Genomic DNA, 18200 nt, shown 5'->3' on the forward strand with positions numbered 1-18200 from the left:
TTCAGGCCACTAAGTACCCTGGTTTAAATGAAGATATGGATTTACAAACTTCAGGTCACTAAGTACCCTGGTTTAAATGAAGATATGGATTTACAAACTGCAGCCCACTAAGTACCCTGGTTTAAATGAAGATATGGATTTACAAACTTCAGGCCACTAAGTACCCTGGTTTAAATGAAGATATGGATTTACAAACTTCAGGTCACTAAGTACCCTGGTTTAAATGAAGATATGGATTTACAAACTGCAGCCCACTAAGTACCCTGGTTTAAATGAAGATATGGATTTCTTACCTTTCCTGTAGGGTTGTGATAGGTCTATTTATTGTCCTCTAGTGGACATTTTGCTCCATTGCCCTCAGCTATGTTTAGACGGTTGTTGTCCATGTTTACTGTGTTCTAGTGTACTATGGAATAGATTGCGTTCCTATTCTTGGCATTTTTCCTAGTTTCCCTTCCTCCTATTTTTTTATACGCATTATTTCATTGTTTGATGTCTTCACTATTATTCTACAATGTAGAAAATAGTAAAAATAAAGAAAAACCCTTAAATGAGTAGGGGTGTCCCAATGTTTGACTGGTACTGTATATAAAGTATATATATAGTAAACAAATACTCCTTGCCATTGAGGTTCATTTCAACGAGTCAGTTTGTTTGTAAGGAGCCATACCTTGTGACAGGCGGACCGGTTTGGTGACAGGAATCCCGTCTGTGGCACACTGGTTCCCACAGGGGTGGAGAGTGATGATCCCTGCCCGGTTCTCTATGTAGCAGTGCTGGGCGGCAACTCCTGGGCCCTGGATGCTGATGTCCATCGCCCCATGGCCCAACGTGGTCCTGCCTTCAGGAGCAACACCCAGAAGAGTGTGAGAAAAATATGGACACTGTAACTGAGAGATTCTAGCCTGGTGGTAGCCTGATCTGTTCATACAATAAAAGGAGTCGGCTAAAGAAGTACTAAAATATTACTGCCAGGCTAGAATGATCCCTCAATGTTCATAGAAGCAGTCTCATCAAACTATGTTGCCAAGAGAAGAATGTGGCTGTATGTTGACTGTGGTTGTTTGTGACTGTAAATTGAACCTCAACTACAGTGTTTTACTTAATGTGCTCAACGTCCATGTTGTTACTGTATAATGACAAAGTTACCTATTAATTAAGTGACAGAACAACTTGGAAGAGAAGTGAAACCCTGAAAATAAGTGAATGATTGCGTAATCTTGTTTCATTCTGGTTTAATCCGTTGTACAAGTCTTTGTAACTCATGGCAAGAGTCAATGTCATATCCAGCAGTCATTCATCAAACTAGGCAGACATGCTAAATAGAAATGCTTTGTTGCTAAATCACATTCCACCCTCCACAACCCCCTCCTTCCGCCCAACACTGACCCTGTCCAGCCTCATCTCTACTGGGGCTCCAGATAAGAGGAGAAAACCCAGTGGAATGTCACATCACAGTGCAATACGCATTCTCATCCTCTCTCCCCTCTGGACCAAGACTTCCTCCTAAATAGCACCTTAATCCCTATAACGTGCATTACTTTTGACCAAGGCCCATAGGGAATAAGCTACCATTATATAGGGTATCTGGTGTCATTTGGGATGCAGCCTTTTCATTGCATTCCATACCCAACTCCCCGCAGAACTCCAGACAAACCGAGAGGGGCTTGGAGAAAGGAATTCCCCAGATGAATGGGTAGCAGTGGTGGACATTGCAGGAGGGGGGGTACTAAAGGGGTGTTAGGGAGGGATGGTGGTGGGGGTTGAGGTCAGGGCCAAATTGTGGTGTAGATATTGGGGGGGACGAATAGTAGACAGAGGGTCCACGGCCATTGGGGACATTTATTGGGATATATTAAAACACATTTCCTGCAATTCTACACAGCTCGATATGACTTATTATGCATCGCTTGGGTTTTTTGCGGGGTATATGGAGGGGTATTTTGAATACACAGTATAAGAGGAAGGATAACTGGAAGGCCTCCCCCCAATCTTTGGAGGGGGGGACAGCTAACCTGCATTTCAACCCATTTTGCCATGGTGCAGAGAGAAAAATGTGCAGTTTTATAAGGCTATTCTACACATTTTGTAATGAGTCTCAGAGAAAATGTTACAGTTTTAAAGCTATTTTCCTGCAATTCTACATATTTTGCCATGAGGCTGAGAGAAAATGCTGCTGTTTTAAAGTAACTGTGTGGCTACCCAATGAGCATGGGCTACCCAATATGCACCAGGTCCATTGTTAGCAAGGTTCCGTCGGTCCCATAGTGATGAATGACATTGTTTTGATAGCTACTGTACGTTGCTCAAGATGGCTACATTAGCATCAAATATGGGTAGCTACCGTGAGGGTATGGACTTCTGTTAACGTTACGACATTATGTCCTTGCTAACAATGGACCCTGTGCTAATTGGGTAGCCCGTGATCATGCTACCCAAAGTAATGAACCACTTCCGAGATGGGGGCGAAGGACATTGTGTACCGGTGTCCTAGCTAGCTAGCTACTTCCATCGTCGCAATGTTAACAGAAGTTCAAATTCTTGCGGTAGCTACCCATTGTTGATGCAAACATAGCCACATAGTAATTCGTAACTATGGATCTGACAGAACCTACAATGGACCCTGTGTATATTGGGTAGCCGCATCTGGCCAGCGAAAATCTCACTTTTAAAAGTACATTTTCTGTTAACTCATACCCAAATGTTGTTGACTCATCCCATACTCATATTTGTTTCCAAAGCATAAATTGGAAAGAAAAACACTTCAAAACCCCCACCTCAAACTTGTAACTCAAACAGACTATTTAAAAAATGCTTGCTATTTCCTCATAGAGGATGATGTCATCCTCCTAAAGGAGGAAGAGCAGGCCAATCAGTGGTCTACTCGCATTAATATTTTGTTGTTGTTGGGGAACGCCCACACCACTCCAACACAGAAAGTAGCTTTTTAGCATCATTGATTACCATTTTGCTGGACAACTGATGAAAGGAAGGAAAACTATTTAACTTAATTATTGGTAATATTTCACAGAAATCTGGAAACACTGGACAGTTACATTAAAAGTCGACCTTGGGCATAAATGCAAAAATAACGGTTTTATTTCCAATTTTTATTTATGAAATTTTTTATGTATTCACCTGGTATGATCAATGCACCATCATATCAGGTAATTTAATGCTAAAACATTTTTTATAATGAGTGAAAAGATATTTAGCTACAGAAGTGCCATTTCTTAGTGGTCTCTACTTATTCCATCCAAAAACAAATCCTGTGAAATTACCTCAATACATACTGGAGAAGTTACTGGCTACCTACAAGTGGCTAGCTTAGCTAACGACCTAGCTACATCGGTTGCGGTGTGCATGACCAGAATGACACATCGATACACCTCCAAGGGCACACCCCATTTCTGTTTGAAAATTGAGAAAGAGGAGGAATTGGACAGTTTTTCAAGCCCAAAGTCGACAATTAAAGAACATTTCCTGCAATTCTACGCATTTTGCCATTGCTTATGACGTATGATATCGGGGGACGAATCAACCTGTTCTGCCTTCGGGCAATTTCACCGATGGGTTGAGGGGTTATGGTGGGGGCTTTCAGAGTGCTGCCCCCCCCCCCCCCCCCCCTGCTGTCACATGGTTCCGAAATAGAGGTGACAACAGGGTCAGAGCACAGCCTATTTAATCCTGCTGGGACTGAGGTGTGTGTGTGTGTGTGTGTGTGTGTGTGTGTGTGTGTGTGTATAGCCAATAGAGGTTATAGTGGTACTGAAGTGAACACTGCAGGCTGAAGGACATGCCACTGTCAGTTTTACGCTCCTGGGGCTGATGTGTGAGCATATGCATGTTCCTGTATTATGCGCTCCATTGAGTGTGTGCACGCAAATCCCCACTATTCAAAAGCACACATGAAAAATCAAAAGAAGTGTAAGAACCAACCAAATGCTCACGCCTCAGAGTAACTCAATTCCTTTACATTTCACTACTGACATTTGGATAGAAGAAATATTAGCTCACCTTCAGGAAGGGGCAGCAGTGTGATGGCCGTACTGAGACGGCCACTGCCCAGACTGACCAGATGGGGGCGCTCTGCCTGGACCTTCAGCCCCTTGCCGCTCTCAAACAGATCCAGTGGCGTGCTCTATGAACAGAAAGGTCACAGGCTCAATTATCAGAGTATTGACTCCATTTGGCCTCACATGGCAGTCTACAGTGCATTCGGAAAGTATTCAGACCCCTTGACTTTTTCCACATTTTGTTACGTTACAGCCTCATTCTAAAATGGATTAAATGTTTGTTTTTCTTCAATCTACACACAATACCCCATAATGAAAAAGCACGAGCTTGGCACACCTGTATTTGGGGAGTTTCTCCCATTCTTCTCTGCAGATCCTCTCAAGCTCTGTCAGGTTGGATGGAGAGCGTCACTGCACAGCTATTTTCAGGTCTCTCCAGACATGTTCGATCAGGTTCAAGTCCGGGCTCTGGCTGGGCCACTCAAGAACATTCAGAGACTTGTCCCGAAGCCACTTTTGCATTGTCTTGGCTGTGTGCTTAGGGCCATTGTCCTTTTGGAAGGTGAACCTTCGCCCCAGTCTGAGGTCCTGAGCGCTCTGGAGCAGGTTTTCATCAAGGATCTCTATTTACTTTGCTCCCTTCATCTTTTTCTTGATCCTGACTAGTCTCCCAGTCCCTGCCTCTGAAAAACATCCCCACAGCATGATGCTGCCACCACAATGCTCCACCGTAGGGATGGTGCCTGGTTTCCTCCACATGTGACGCTTGGCATTCAGGCCAAATAGTTCAATCTTGGTTTTGTCAGACCAGAGAATCTTGTTTATCATGGTCTGAGAGTCCTTTAGATGCCTTTTGGCATCCAAACGGGCTGTCATGTGTATTTTACTGAGGAGTGGCTTCCGTCTGGCCACTCAACCATAAAGGCCTGATTGGTGGAGTGCTGCAGAGATGGTTGTCCTTCTGGAAGGTTCTCCCATCTCCACAGAGGAAGTCTGGAGCTCTGTCAGAGTGACAATCGCGTTCTTGGTCAGTTTGCTCAGTTTGGCTGGGCAGCCAGCTCTAGGAAGAGTCTTGGTGGTCCTGAACTTCTTCAATTTAAGAATGATGGAGGGCTCTGGGTTCTTGGGGATCTTTAATGCTGCAGACATTTTTTGGTATCCTTCCCCAGATCTTTGCCTCGACACAGTCCTGTCTCGGAGCTGTACAGATAATTATTTCGACCTCATGGCTTGGTTTTTGCTGTGACATGCACTGTCAACTGTGGGACCTTATATAGACAGGTGTGTGCCGTTCCAAATCATGTCCAATCAATTGAATTTACCACAGGTGAACTCCAATCAAGTTGTAGAAACATCTCAAGGATGATCAATGTTAACAGGATGCACCTGAGCTCAATTTCGAGTCTCATAGCAAAGGGTCTGAATACTTATGTAAATAATGTATTTCTGGTTTCTATTTTTAATGCATTTTCAAAAATGTCTAAGAATCTGTTTTTGCTTTGTTGTTATGGGGTATGGTGTGTGGAAAAGGGAAGGGGTGAAGTTGTATGTTAATGATTGGAAGCAGACTTAAAATCATCAAATATTTTGGAAAAGCCAAATGGGATAGAGAATAGACCTTTAGACAACTACCCTCAAGCTACAGTTGGCCTTTTGACTAACCATTAACACACCCTCAATGGACGGATGCTCCCTTACACTTCAAAAGACAGTCACACAATACATGTACCGTATCCAGACGAACAGTCAGGACAAACACGACATTCTATGACCATGTTGGCTATTCAGAATGATCCCTTTCATTATTTCTCTATTCATAAGCACAATATGTTTCAACACTGTTTTAGCAGCTACACTGGATCACAGGCCTACATTACGGTTCATTTCATAGCCCAGGGACATCCAGCCTGTATGAATGTATTCTCTGTGTGGTGGCATTGCTCTAGCTGGCTGCTGGTGCTGTTTACATATCGCTTTATACAGAGAGAGTGTGAGCTGTGAAGGAGCCTAGTTATGCCCGCAGAGCAAAAACACCAGCATGGGGTTTTGGGCTTTGGGAGAAGGAGTTGTCATGGTAACAGCACTCACTTGAAACCGCTGAAGCACTGAGAGCTGCAATTAAGAGATTACTTCCTGGAAGACATTTCATATGAGCTAAGTTGTGAAGAACCTCTTTGTCATCATCATCATCATAACATCTCTCTGAATTTGTAGCACACTTGGGGTTTGTATTTCATTTCAGTCCAAATTAATTAATTTGATGCCTAGGCTACTCTAACATTGTACTGCAGAAGACTAGAGGGAGTAAAATGGTTGAGCCCAGTTATCATTAGCCCAATGTATGGCATGCTACTTTGAGTCTGTTACATATCCTTGCTGATAATCTTTCTCGTTCACCCGCTTTACAATCAACCCCTGCACACCAAGCAGCAGTATGACAGATCATAAAGTCAGCCTCTCCGTTGGGTGGCCACCCATGGCTGTCCAAATAGGATGATCTACCTTCAATTAGATCGATCAGTTAAAGCTGGGCCCGGGTGAAGAGGATAGGGGTGATGGATGATAATAGTTTTAACGCGTAGGCCAGCTAGCAGTAGTGACCAGATGCAGTAGATGCGGGCCCAGGAGTGCTGTGGGGGATAGCATAATCACATTTTGGACTAGTAATAGGCCTAATCACCATGCCACCATTTTGTAGTAGGTGATGAAATGTTGAAATCCCACATGGCCTCTTTGTCACTGTCTGGCTGTCATCAGGGTGGTGTTCAGTAGGGACAAAACGTTTTGAAATGGAGTGAAACAGACGCTACCTAAACCTGTCCAATATAAATAAAATAAAACATTTTCCATTGCCAATTTGTTTTTCAACAGTGTGCCCTACTGATCACAACCCCCAAAATCCTCATTAAACCTTACTGAGACGTCTCTGAAAAAAACATCCAAGTGTTTCCTGCTTGATAGGCCAAAGGCCTACTGTAACAAGTTCAATCTCTTCTGTCAGCCTCCCTTTGATATTTTTCACTTTGATGTCTTATGCTGGTTTAGTCATTGTCTCTCTCTGCATGTCAATATAGGTTACTGTATTAGTGGCACCCAGCTGCAGTTTCCTGTGTGCTACTGCTCCCCTGTGGCACTCCAGAGCTCTGAAACTCTGTCTACTGCTTTAAGCCCTGAGCCTATCCTCCTGCCTCCCGTTCCCTCTCTATATTCATCCCTCTCTAACTCTCCAGCCTCTCTCCCTCTCTCCACTCTCTACGTCCACCTCATCTTTCTCCTACTTCACATTTCTATTACCTTCCTCCCTCCCTGCTCTCTCTCTCTCCTTTCTCCTCTCTCTCACCCCCCCCCCCCACCTCCTCCCTTTCAAAGACAGGAAGAAGACATTCAATGTCAGTATCCCTTTAATTACAAACCCAAATTCCTGGCAGTTTGGCAAGCGCTGCCATTTGCTCTCCATGCCCATTATAGCTGTTCCTTCACCTTTACCTTGATTGGTAGGTTGTTTCAACCTATTTTTATCTATAGCAGGGGTTTTCAGGAGCAGACTAGCAGCCCATTGTGCTATAAAGTTGTAACACACATTAGGAGACTCAGACTTTGATGTCTACGTTTAAAAAACAGTGATCTGTAGCTACACTGCATCATATCACACCTGCATTCAAATACTATTAGCAGTACTTGACTTGGGCAGGAGCTCACTGGAACTGAGTACCTCGACCTAAAATGTTCTTCTTCTTGAGTTTCTGCACCTTCTTTAAAATATTAGCTCAAAAGTTTTGAGAAGTTCCTGCACCTAAATATAAATGGTACCAGGACCAAAAATAAGTACCGCCACCTATTTCAGTCCAAGTCCAAGTCAATGACTATTTTACATCTTTCAAATTCCTTAAGCGTTTGCTTTAGCCTGCCTGGAGGCAGCTTGTTACAGACTCATTGTTCTCTTATCTAGATAGTCTTCAGGGAGCCTTGACATGTCACGCCAGTGGATACAGTAAGAAGAGAGGAGAAAATGCCGTGGGTATGGTTTGACATTGGAAAAATTTAACAAAATTACACATCACGATGACGGCCAGGACTTTGTTTCCAACGTTGCTTGCCAAGTTTATAGCATCGCTCACACAATGGCCTCACAGTCCCCCTCCCCATTAAGAGAACACTCATCACAGAGTGGTAGTGAAGGGCAGGCTGTGGTTAGAGAGATGAGACTGCAGAATACACACACACACACACACACACACACACACACACACACACACACACACACACACACACACACACACACACACACACACACACACACACACACACACACACACAAACACAAACACAGAGTATACCAAATGTTAGGAACACATTCCTGATATTGAGTTGCACTAAATTTGGCCTCAATTAGCAGGGCATGAACTCTACAAGTTGTCGAAAGCGTTCCACATGGATGCTGATCCATGTTGACTCCAATGCTTCCCACAGTTGTGTCACGTTAGCTGGATGTCCTTTCGGTGGTGGACCATTCTTGATACACACACACACACACACACACACACACACACACACACACACACACACACACACACACACACACACACACACACACACACACACACACACACACACACACACACACACACACGCACACACACACGCACACACACTCACCTGTAACACCTGATGGGTTTGCCGTCCACACTCAGGCAGGTTCCTGTTCAGACTGTCCATATCTACTGCGTTGTCAATCACCCCCTCTGACACATGAGGATCCTATGGAACAAAACACAACACACCTGTGAGAGGAACATCTAACAAAGAGATGAAAGGATTCTGAAGGATTCAAAGGCCTTCTGCCGTTACTGACTCCTGCTGTTTACAAAAGGCAACATGAATCATACTTTTTAATCCACTTTTTGTGGCTGTCTTTCGTCTCGTCTTATGTGGCGTTTATACTGTACATGCACGGTCATTCACACGGGTCTATACATTACAGGTGAAAGAGAATGGTCCAGAATGCTTAACTAGCCATGGCCAAAGGGACTGTGAAACGTCAGACCTTACAAGTGATCAATGAGTACTCTCAGAGAAAGGCAGACCCAGCTGATTGGGATTCTCCCTTCAGCCCCTCTCAGCCAGGATGAGTCAGTAATGTGATTCATTAGATGAGAATACACCACACACAGGGAGACAGTGTACAGATTCTGCTGATATCCTCTATTACCTCACTTTGCCAACAGACAGAGACACAGGGTGATCTCCCCTGAGACCTGACACAGGAATGCATTGCAGCCTTCTTTCGTCTGTCTGTCTGCCCTACCCTTAGTCTCTACCGCACCCATCCCTCTCCCCCACTCCCCTTATCCCACAAATTCCTTCTCTCTTATTCATTTCTTTTTGGCTTTTCCACCGAGTCAGCCCAGAACAGATTGCCGTACATACTTTTCCATGTCTGTATTTGTACGTGTCATAAATGACCAGATTTGAGAGTGAGCGTATGTGAGACTAAGAAAATACTTATGCACCGATTGTGTGCAAATTAAGTCGAGAAAACCACAAGTAAGGTTGTCCAACACAAAATTATAGTCATCTTTGTACATTTGAGTGCCTTGGACGGAAGTGTTCTCAGAGTAATTAGCATCCCTAAAATGATGTGCAGGGTTGGTGAATACACTACATGGCCAAAGGTATGTGAACTCCCCTTCAAATGAGTGGATTAGGCTATTACAACCACACCCGTTACTGACAGGTGTATAGAATCGAGCACACTGCCATGCAATCTCCATAGACAAACATTGGCAGTAGAATGGCCCGTACTGAAGCGCTCAGTGGCGTTCAACGTGGCACCGTCATAGGATTCCAACAAGTCAGTGGAGGATGCCAGGAAAACGCTACCTGCCCAAATGCATAGTGCCAACTGTAAAATTTAGTGGAGGACGAATAATGTTTTTCATGATTCAGGCTATGCCCCTTAGTTCCCATGAAGGGAAATCTTAGCGCTACAGCATACAAAGACATTCTAGGCGATTCTGTGCTTCCAACTTTGTGGCAACAGTTTGGGGAAGACACTTTCCTGTTTCAGCATGACAATGCCCCCCGTGCACAAAGCGAGTTCCATACAGAAATGGTTTGTCGAGATCAGTGTGGAAGAATTTGACTGGCCTGTACAGAGCCCTGACCTCAACCCCATCGTCACCTTCTGGATGAATTGGAACGCCGACTGCGAGCCAAACTTAATTGCCCAACATCAGTGCCCTATCTCACTAATGCTTTTGTCGCTGAATGGAAGCAAGTCCCTGCAGCCATGTTCCAACATCTAGTGGAAAGCCTTCCAAGAAGAGTGGAGGCTGTTTTAGCAGCAAAGGTTGGGGGACCAACTCCATATTAATGCCCATGATTTTGTGAAGAGATTTTCGACGAGCAGGTGTCCACATAGTGTATGTTTCTGATGTATCCCAATCCACAACATAGATTCAAATGTTCTTTATCATCAAGTTTATCCTGTTAACGTGATAGATCTCTGCCAAGAAATTCACTAAAATGTCTGACATTACCTATAGAAATGGCAAAAATGAATATGTCGACAAACAGTTTAAAAAAACACTATGATCAGAACAAAACACTTCAATCAAAGTTATATTTCACATGACTATACCTACTAAGAACATACTGTGTGTGTGAGAGACCGAGTAACCTTATGATATAGCCATCACGTCCCTTGTCATATCTTACAGTGCAGTTGTAGGGCTCTCCGGTAATTACCTTTCACCAGTTGTCCAGCAATTATACGGCCTCCATTGCGAAAAAATTCTTACTCTCGACTACAGAGTGAGCAAATTAAAGCTGCTACAGTACCTGCTACTTGCCAGCTGCTATACCTATTGTTGAGGTATCATCTACCTCAACAATCACCCCTGATTCGTTACATGCTCCCATTCACTGCACGGACCTCTGTCCTTGCTATGCTGAACTAAGCCAGCATTCTTGCCTGGCAGCCACAAGCCCTGATAACAGAAGGAGAGAGGGATGGAGAGAAGGACAGAGACAAAAAAATGAGAAAAAGAGAAAATTGAGAGAGGATGAGAGGTGAGGGGTAGAAATAGCCTTTTGAGTGATTATACGGTATTATTAACACTATTAGGGAAATATAAACATGCAATAACTCAGAGTGTAACTCCATGAAGGCAATGTAGGTCATCTGGAGAGCTGGATAAAGAACATACAATAGGCCATCATCGTACTCTGTCTAATCCAATATATCTCTGTGATCTAGTCTGGTTTCATCTGATTCCAGACCCTATTCTCAGCCAGTTCCCACCACATGCCATCACATTCATCAAAGCCTTCTCTCTCTCTCTCTCTCTCTCTCTCTCTCTCTCTCTCTCTCTCTCTCTCTCTCTCAAAACTGCCTTTTCTCTAAAGATGCGCTCTACAGAACCAGCCCACTGCTAACTACACACACACAGATTAAAGGAGAAACAAAGCAAAGCATGGCACTTTTCTTTTTTTCAAACTGGAGTGGCTGCTATAAAGGCAGGCATTGTGTTCTATCGAGCATGCATGGATCTTTCCCTCACACATGAAGGAATCTTTTTTGATGGGGATATGGGAGGGGAGCCATCGAGTAGAATAGCAGAAATGTTGGAGGGAGGGAGGGAGCTTGTGGCTTGCTGAAGGCATGCGAGTATGGGCAATAGTGGGGCATATTGTTTCCAAACCCGATGTCCCACAACGGTCCCAGGAGACAAACAAATCCGTCACTCAAACACATTGATGACAATCTGGGAGAATTGTGGAATTTGGGAATTTCTTCCCTATTTTTTCCCCTAGTCAAGACAGAGAAACTCCTAAACATCAGCTGTAGTGTAGAACAAACTTCCTCGACACAACAACAAGATATTACCTCCGTAGACATCCTATGGTAGCTTATGTAAAAATAGAATCTCACTACTGTCCAAACATACCATTTGGAGGTTTCATCATGCATATGAAAACACATGGGACAATATTCTCCACAGATTATCAACCCATGGGCATGAATTTCCAATGAAGAGACGCTTTGTGCGCTTCCGAAATGCGGATGCGTCGGAAATAAATAGCAATTAGAATAGAAATGAATAGTCTCGTATGGAGTAAGGTTGGCTGCATGTTCCTTCCTACCCAGAGGGTTACTCAACACTGGCATTAGAACTGAGGTGGGCTGGAGAGAGAAAGAGAGACAAAAAGACACACGCACAAATACCCTGGTGTTGCTGAACAATCCATCAATTCTCTTACAAATGCCATATCTGCTCACATGACAGATTTACTATAGCAATTATGGTTCTTGTCATAAAATATTCACTGTCTCCATAAAATGTAAGCCCTCTCTCCCTGAGACCGGATGTGTTTCTCACCCGGAGATGTTTCACTCTGAGAAAACACCTCTGCAATCATCTGTTCTAATATTCACACTAGCATACTACCTAGAATGAAGCAATGTATTGGGCACATATTCTAGCTAAGTGGTATGTTAGTATGGACATTGGAACGTAGCCTACATGTCAGGGAACAGGGTAGAGAGGGGAGAACAGTAGTTCTAGTAGTAGGCACCATGGACAGCCGACTATAGGAAACCAAGTGGCTGCACATAAATATGGCGACAATTGTACTCTGCAATGTCCCTTGGCGCTTCACAACTGGATGTGGCGACAGCCAAACAGCACCTTCTGTTTTTAGAGCGAGGCCACAGAAATGTAGAAAACTACCATGGGAAGAGTTTAAGCATGTATTTTTTAGGCAGCCTTTACCAGATACCTTAAATCAGATGATATAAAGAAGATTCATGCTACTTGCACGATATCCACAATGCAAGGATATGCCCACAACAATACAACTCCAGAAGGCAAAGGTTAAAAATGTCGTCCCCCATGAATGATGCAGCGCCCTCCGTGGGCCAATCAGTGATCTCTATGGCAAGATGAATCATTCGCCAAAGTTTTGTCTGAGATATCGAGTGGGTTAGCTAGACTCATATCCCTGAGCATGTGTGCCAAATTTCATCACTCCGAGTCAAACAGATCAAGAGATATAAACGTCTGCCTGTTATAGCTCCCCTGTGGGGTCGATATGAATGTTCTTGCATATGTTGAGTCTTGACAGTGTTTGCAACATGTGAACCAAATGTGGTTACAATACGAATATACTTGACTGATTTATATGCATTTAAGTGCCATACCACGCCCATGTGAATGTTTATTGGTCAATAGCGGGGTTAGGGGCATGACCTTTAAAAGTTTGCAGTTTCAATCGCCATCTGGCCAATCAGTGTATTTTTGTAAACGTCAGATCTCTATGACAAGACGCATCATTCACCCAAGTTTAGTCAAAATCAGGCCAGTGCTGTCTGACATACTGCGTGTGATGAACATACGCACTTACTAACACGTGGAGACAGAGCCACAGGCCCCGCCCCGATTTCATTGTGGGGGACAGTTAAGAAGTTGCAACAGTCTACGTACCGAGGGGCTAGGGTCAGTCTGTTATATCCAGTGTAAGTATCTGAGTATGCTCCCAAAAATTCTCTCTCTCTCCCTCCCCTCCCAGCTGGATCTGAGCCCTAGGGCCATGCCTCAGGACTACCTGGCTGGACCCAGTCCACCTGGTCGTGCTCCAATTTCAACTGTTCTGCCTGTGGCTATGGTGTCACGACTTCTGCCGAAGTTGGTTCCTCTCCTTGTTCGGGTGGTGTTCGGCGGTCGACATCACCGGTCTTCTAGCCATCGCCGATCCATTTGTTTTGTCTTGTTTTCACACTCACCTGGTTTCAATTCCAAAATTACATGTATTTGTTCCTTCTGTTTCCCCCATTTCCTTGTCGGGAATTGTTTATTGTAAGTACCTGTGCATTGTGTACCAAGGGTCAAAAATAACCATACATTGAACAATAACAATAAGCATACAGTAGAGGACATGTGCAGGTTGATTGGTCTGTCAGACACTGTCCCTCATCTTATGGCAGGCAGTAATGTAGTGTGCTGCCAACCCACAGCTCTCTGTGTCCATCCCCAACAGGATGGGTAGCCTACTCTCATCAGAGAGGTCTTTGAAACCTTGAATAAGGGTTTCAAATTTGGGGAAATGACAGTCTCTAATTGTTTCATATTTTATTTTATAAGGAAAATGCAGCTCTGTCTCAGGTTCTGCTGCTGTGCAGTGGTTGCACAGCCTTTCCTCTACAGGGAGCCAGGTTTTCCTGTATCTACCCTTCTGTTACGGATCATTTCCTCCTCTTCGTCTGAAGAGGAGGTGTAGCAGGGATCGGACCAAAATGCAGCGTGGTTATCTTCATACATCTTCAATAAAGATAATGACGAACACTACAAAAACAATAAACATACCGCGAAAACCCAAAACAGCCCTATCTTGTGCAAGCAAACAAACACAGAGACAGGAACAATCACCCACAAAACACTCAAAGAATATGGCTGCCTAAATATTGTTCCCAATCAGAGACAACGATAAACACCTGCCTCTGATTGAGAACCACTCCAGGCAACCATAGACCTTTCTAGACAACTCTACTACACCACAATCCCATAACCTACAAAAAACTTCTAGACAAAACACAAATAACCCATGTCACACCCTGGCCTGACCAAAATAATAAAGAAAACACAAAATACTAAGACCAGGGCGTGACACCTTCTCAATGGCAAGGCTGTGCTCACTGAGCTTGGTCAAGGTTTTTCTAAGGTTTTGATCAGTAACCATACTCAAATAGTTTGCCATGGTGGACTGTCAAATTAGGGCCAGATAGCACTGCATTTAGCTTGTGTTTCCCAATAAGCAATGTAGTTTTGTTTTGATTGTATTGTAATTTGTTTAATTCTGATTGATTGGATGTTCTGGTCCTGGGGCTTCAGTGTGTTAGTAGAACAGGTTTGTGAACTCAGGACCAGCTGGATGAGGGGACTTTTTCTTTGCTCAGCTCTTGGCATTGCAGGGTAATGATATGAGAGGGGGTCACTGTATTTTAGATGTTTCCAAAACTTAATTGCTCTTTTTTGAGTTTTTATTATTAGTGGATATTGGCCTAATTCTGCCCTGCATGCATTGTTTGTAGTTTTCCTCTGGACATGTAGGAGAATCTTACAGAACTCTGAATGCAGGGTTTCAATGTGGTGTTTGTCCCATTTGGTGAAATCTTGTTTTGCTAGTGGACTCCACACCTCGCTGCCATAAAGTGCAATTGGTTCAATTTGAATTAGTTTTTTTAATGATGTAGAATGCCCTTCGTGCTTTCTCTCTATTCATTCACTGTCTCATCAATCTGAGCCTCATTAAAGTGTCCAGTTGAGCTTATTTTTAAACCTAAGTAATTGTAGTGTGTGCAGTACTCTATATATTTTGTACCAAATGAGAACTTTGGTCTAATTCCCTGAGATCTGAATCTTCTCTGGAAAATCATTATTTTAGTATTTTTGTGGTTTACTGACAGCGCCCAGGTCTGGCAGTACTGCTCTAGCAGGTCCAGGCTCTGCTGTAGGCCATGTGCTGTGGGTGATAGCAGGCATAGGTCATCTGCGAAAAGTAGGCATTTAACCTCTGAATTGTGGAGACTAACACCAGGGGCTGAGGATTTTTCTAGAATAGTGGCCAATTCGTTGAAGTAAATATTGAAGAGTACAGGGCTCAGATTGCAACCCTGGCGAAGACCCCACCACAGGTTAAAGAATTCTGTTATTTTCTTGCCAATTTTAATACTGCACATATTGCCAGTATACATTGATTTAATTGTTGCTGTCATATGTTTTACCCCCTACACCACTTTCAATAACTTTGTAGAACAGTCCTGTATGCCAAATAGAATAAAATGCTATTTGGAAGTCGATAAAGCAAGCGCATATTTTGGTATTATTTTGGTGGACATGTTTATCTATCAAGGTGTTTAAGGTGTAATATGATCAGTCGTGCGATGTTTTGGTATAAATCCAATTTGGCTTTTACTCAAGACATTGTGCTTATTAAGGAAGTTTAGAACTCTTACATTTATAATACTACAGAAAACCTTCCCCAGGTTACTGTTCACACAAATGCCTCTGTAATTGTTAGGGTCAAATTTGTCTCCATTGTTAAAGATTGGGGCTATGAGTCCTTGATTCCAGATGTCAGGGAAATGACCTACACTCACGGTCAAATTAAACAGTTTTAATATAACCAATACAATTTTTGCACTAGTGAGTTTGAGCATCTCATTTAGGATGCCATCAGGTCTGCATGCTTTTTTAAATTTGAGAGCCTGAAGTTTCTTATAGAGCTCCTGGTCAGTAATTGGGGAGTCCAATGGATTTTGATTGTCCTTTATGGCTTTCTCTAATCCATTAAACTTCTCATGAATTTTGCATTGTTCTGCATTTGTGTCAATTTGAACGGTGTTGTAGAGTGTTTTAAAATGGATTGTCCATATGTCACCATGTTGTATTGCTAATTCCTCTTGTTTCACTTTATTTCATTTTTTTCCAATTTTGCCAGAATGTGTTTATGTTTATGGACTCCTCAATTAGTGTCAGCTGCTTGCTGTTGTACTGTGCTTTTTTGGTTCTGAATGTACGTTTATAGAGTTTTAAAGTCTCACAGTAATGAAGGCGTAATTCACCATTATTTCGGTCTCTGTGCTTTTGGTTGGATAGTGTTCTAAGTTTTTTCTTTATAATTTTACAATCTGCATCAAACCAGTTGTCATCTGTGGTCTTTTTGTTTTGTTTTTTATCAATTTCAATTGTGCTTCTTTTGCCGTTTGCCTGAATATATAGTTGATGTTTTTTACTGCTAGATTGATGCCTTCTTCACTGTGAGTGAATGTGGTATCCAGAAAGTTATTTAAGAGTGTTTGGATATTTTGGTTACAGGTTGCTTACTAGTATTCTTCTGTGCTGTTTTGGGCCCATCTGTATGAATGTCTGATGTTTTACAGCTTACTGGGCTGTGAATGTGTGGTTGTTTCCATGTCTGTTCTTTTGAGGATCAACGTAATTTGGTTGTGATCAGACAGAGGTGACAGTCAATGAGCTGAGAGAGAAAGGGTCAATGTCTGTGATCATATAGTCTACTGTACTGTGGCCAAGAGGTGAGCAGTAGGTGAATCTCCCCAAAGAGTCCCCCGTAACCTACCATTGACAAAGTACAGACCCAGGCTTCGACAGAGCTGCAACAGATCCCTTCCGTTTTTGCAAAACGCAGCCTCATATGATGTAAAATGCATCATACCGGTTGTTTTCCTTTAATGCAAATAGTTTCATTGATAATCACAAAATCTGATTGTCATTGTTTCCATCTGGGTCATGTTCAGTAGGACAGACAGTTTTCATTGGACAAACTCAGGTAAGTACCTCTCCATTTCAAAACGTCAAAACATTTGTACCTGGGACAGGCAGGAGGGGTATATGTCCTAATATGTACACCGTACAGGAGGCTAAACAGTGAGCAGCATCAAAGGCTTCCCTCCCTACTCTTCTTCTCTTTAACACCAGTGAGATATATGACTGTTTATTATAGGCCACATAGAACAAAGGGAATCTGCAATAGGCAGGGTACAATGACAGTCAGGTTCAGTGGTTGAGGTTGGTCAGTCTAACCTAGTAACAAAGAGAATGAGAAACAGTACATTTAATTTGTCTAAACTGAGATGATCTACTTAACTAGATAACTGGCCCCACAAGTTTGGATTTATTTAGAATTTTCACAATTTATTGTAAAAACCATTCAAAGCTTTCAAATCATAACAGAAATCTAAGAATGGATTCATGAACAGCATTGGTAAATGGGATTCGACCAATGGATGTGGCCTTTCAGACAGAATAAAAGGTTTCCACTTTTGTTTTTGCATATGACTAAGAGTGTTGTCTTTGGCCATTTATTATGTGAGCCAATGCACAGTATTTAACTCAAGTTATGGTTGACATGTATAGCTAAAACTGGCCAGTATGATGGTACTTTCTCATAAAATTCTCCATATAACATAAGCAAAAGCACCTATGAAAAGTTATTGTCTGATTTTAAAATACGGCTGAAGAAAATAGGACCTGAGAAAGTCAATAGATGGACGTGTTGTGTGAACTGTGAACCATATAAGAGACTGCATCTCTTCATGGAAGGATCCCGGAAAGACAGAGTGACAGCAAGAGGAAAAAGATGACAAACAAAGAAGGACAGCTAGAA

At 42.8% G+C, this 18200-nt stretch overlaps 1 protein-coding gene across 17 annotated transcripts in view; it reads right to left on the minus strand.

The window, feature by feature from the left end:
• The window catches only part of LOC139383126 (pleckstrin homology-like domain, family B, member 1b), a 95933-nt gene that overhangs the window by 70097 nt on the left and 7636 nt on the right, over positions 1-18200 (minus strand). For all 17 annotated transcript variants that reach the window (XR_011628697.1, XM_071127456.1, XM_071127457.1 and 14 more), the window contains 3 exons: positions 8673-8774; positions 4018-4141; positions 671-841 (listed from right to left, as the gene is read on the minus strand). Coding sequence is in view for 16 of the 17 variants with exons in the window: in XM_071127456.1 (XP_070983557.1) it covers positions 671-841; positions 4018-4141; positions 8673-8732 (355 nt within the window). In the remaining variant the exon portion in view is untranslated. Of the gene's footprint in view, positions 1-670; positions 842-4017; positions 4142-8672; positions 8775-18200 lie in introns of those variants that run through there.

The sequence above is a fragment of the Oncorhynchus clarkii genome, chromosome 24 (assembly GCF_045791955.1).
Source record: "Oncorhynchus clarkii lewisi isolate Uvic-CL-2024 chromosome 24, UVic_Ocla_1.0, whole genome shotgun sequence".
Taxonomy (NCBI): Eukaryota; Metazoa; Chordata; class Actinopteri; order Salmoniformes; family Salmonidae; genus Oncorhynchus; species Oncorhynchus clarkii.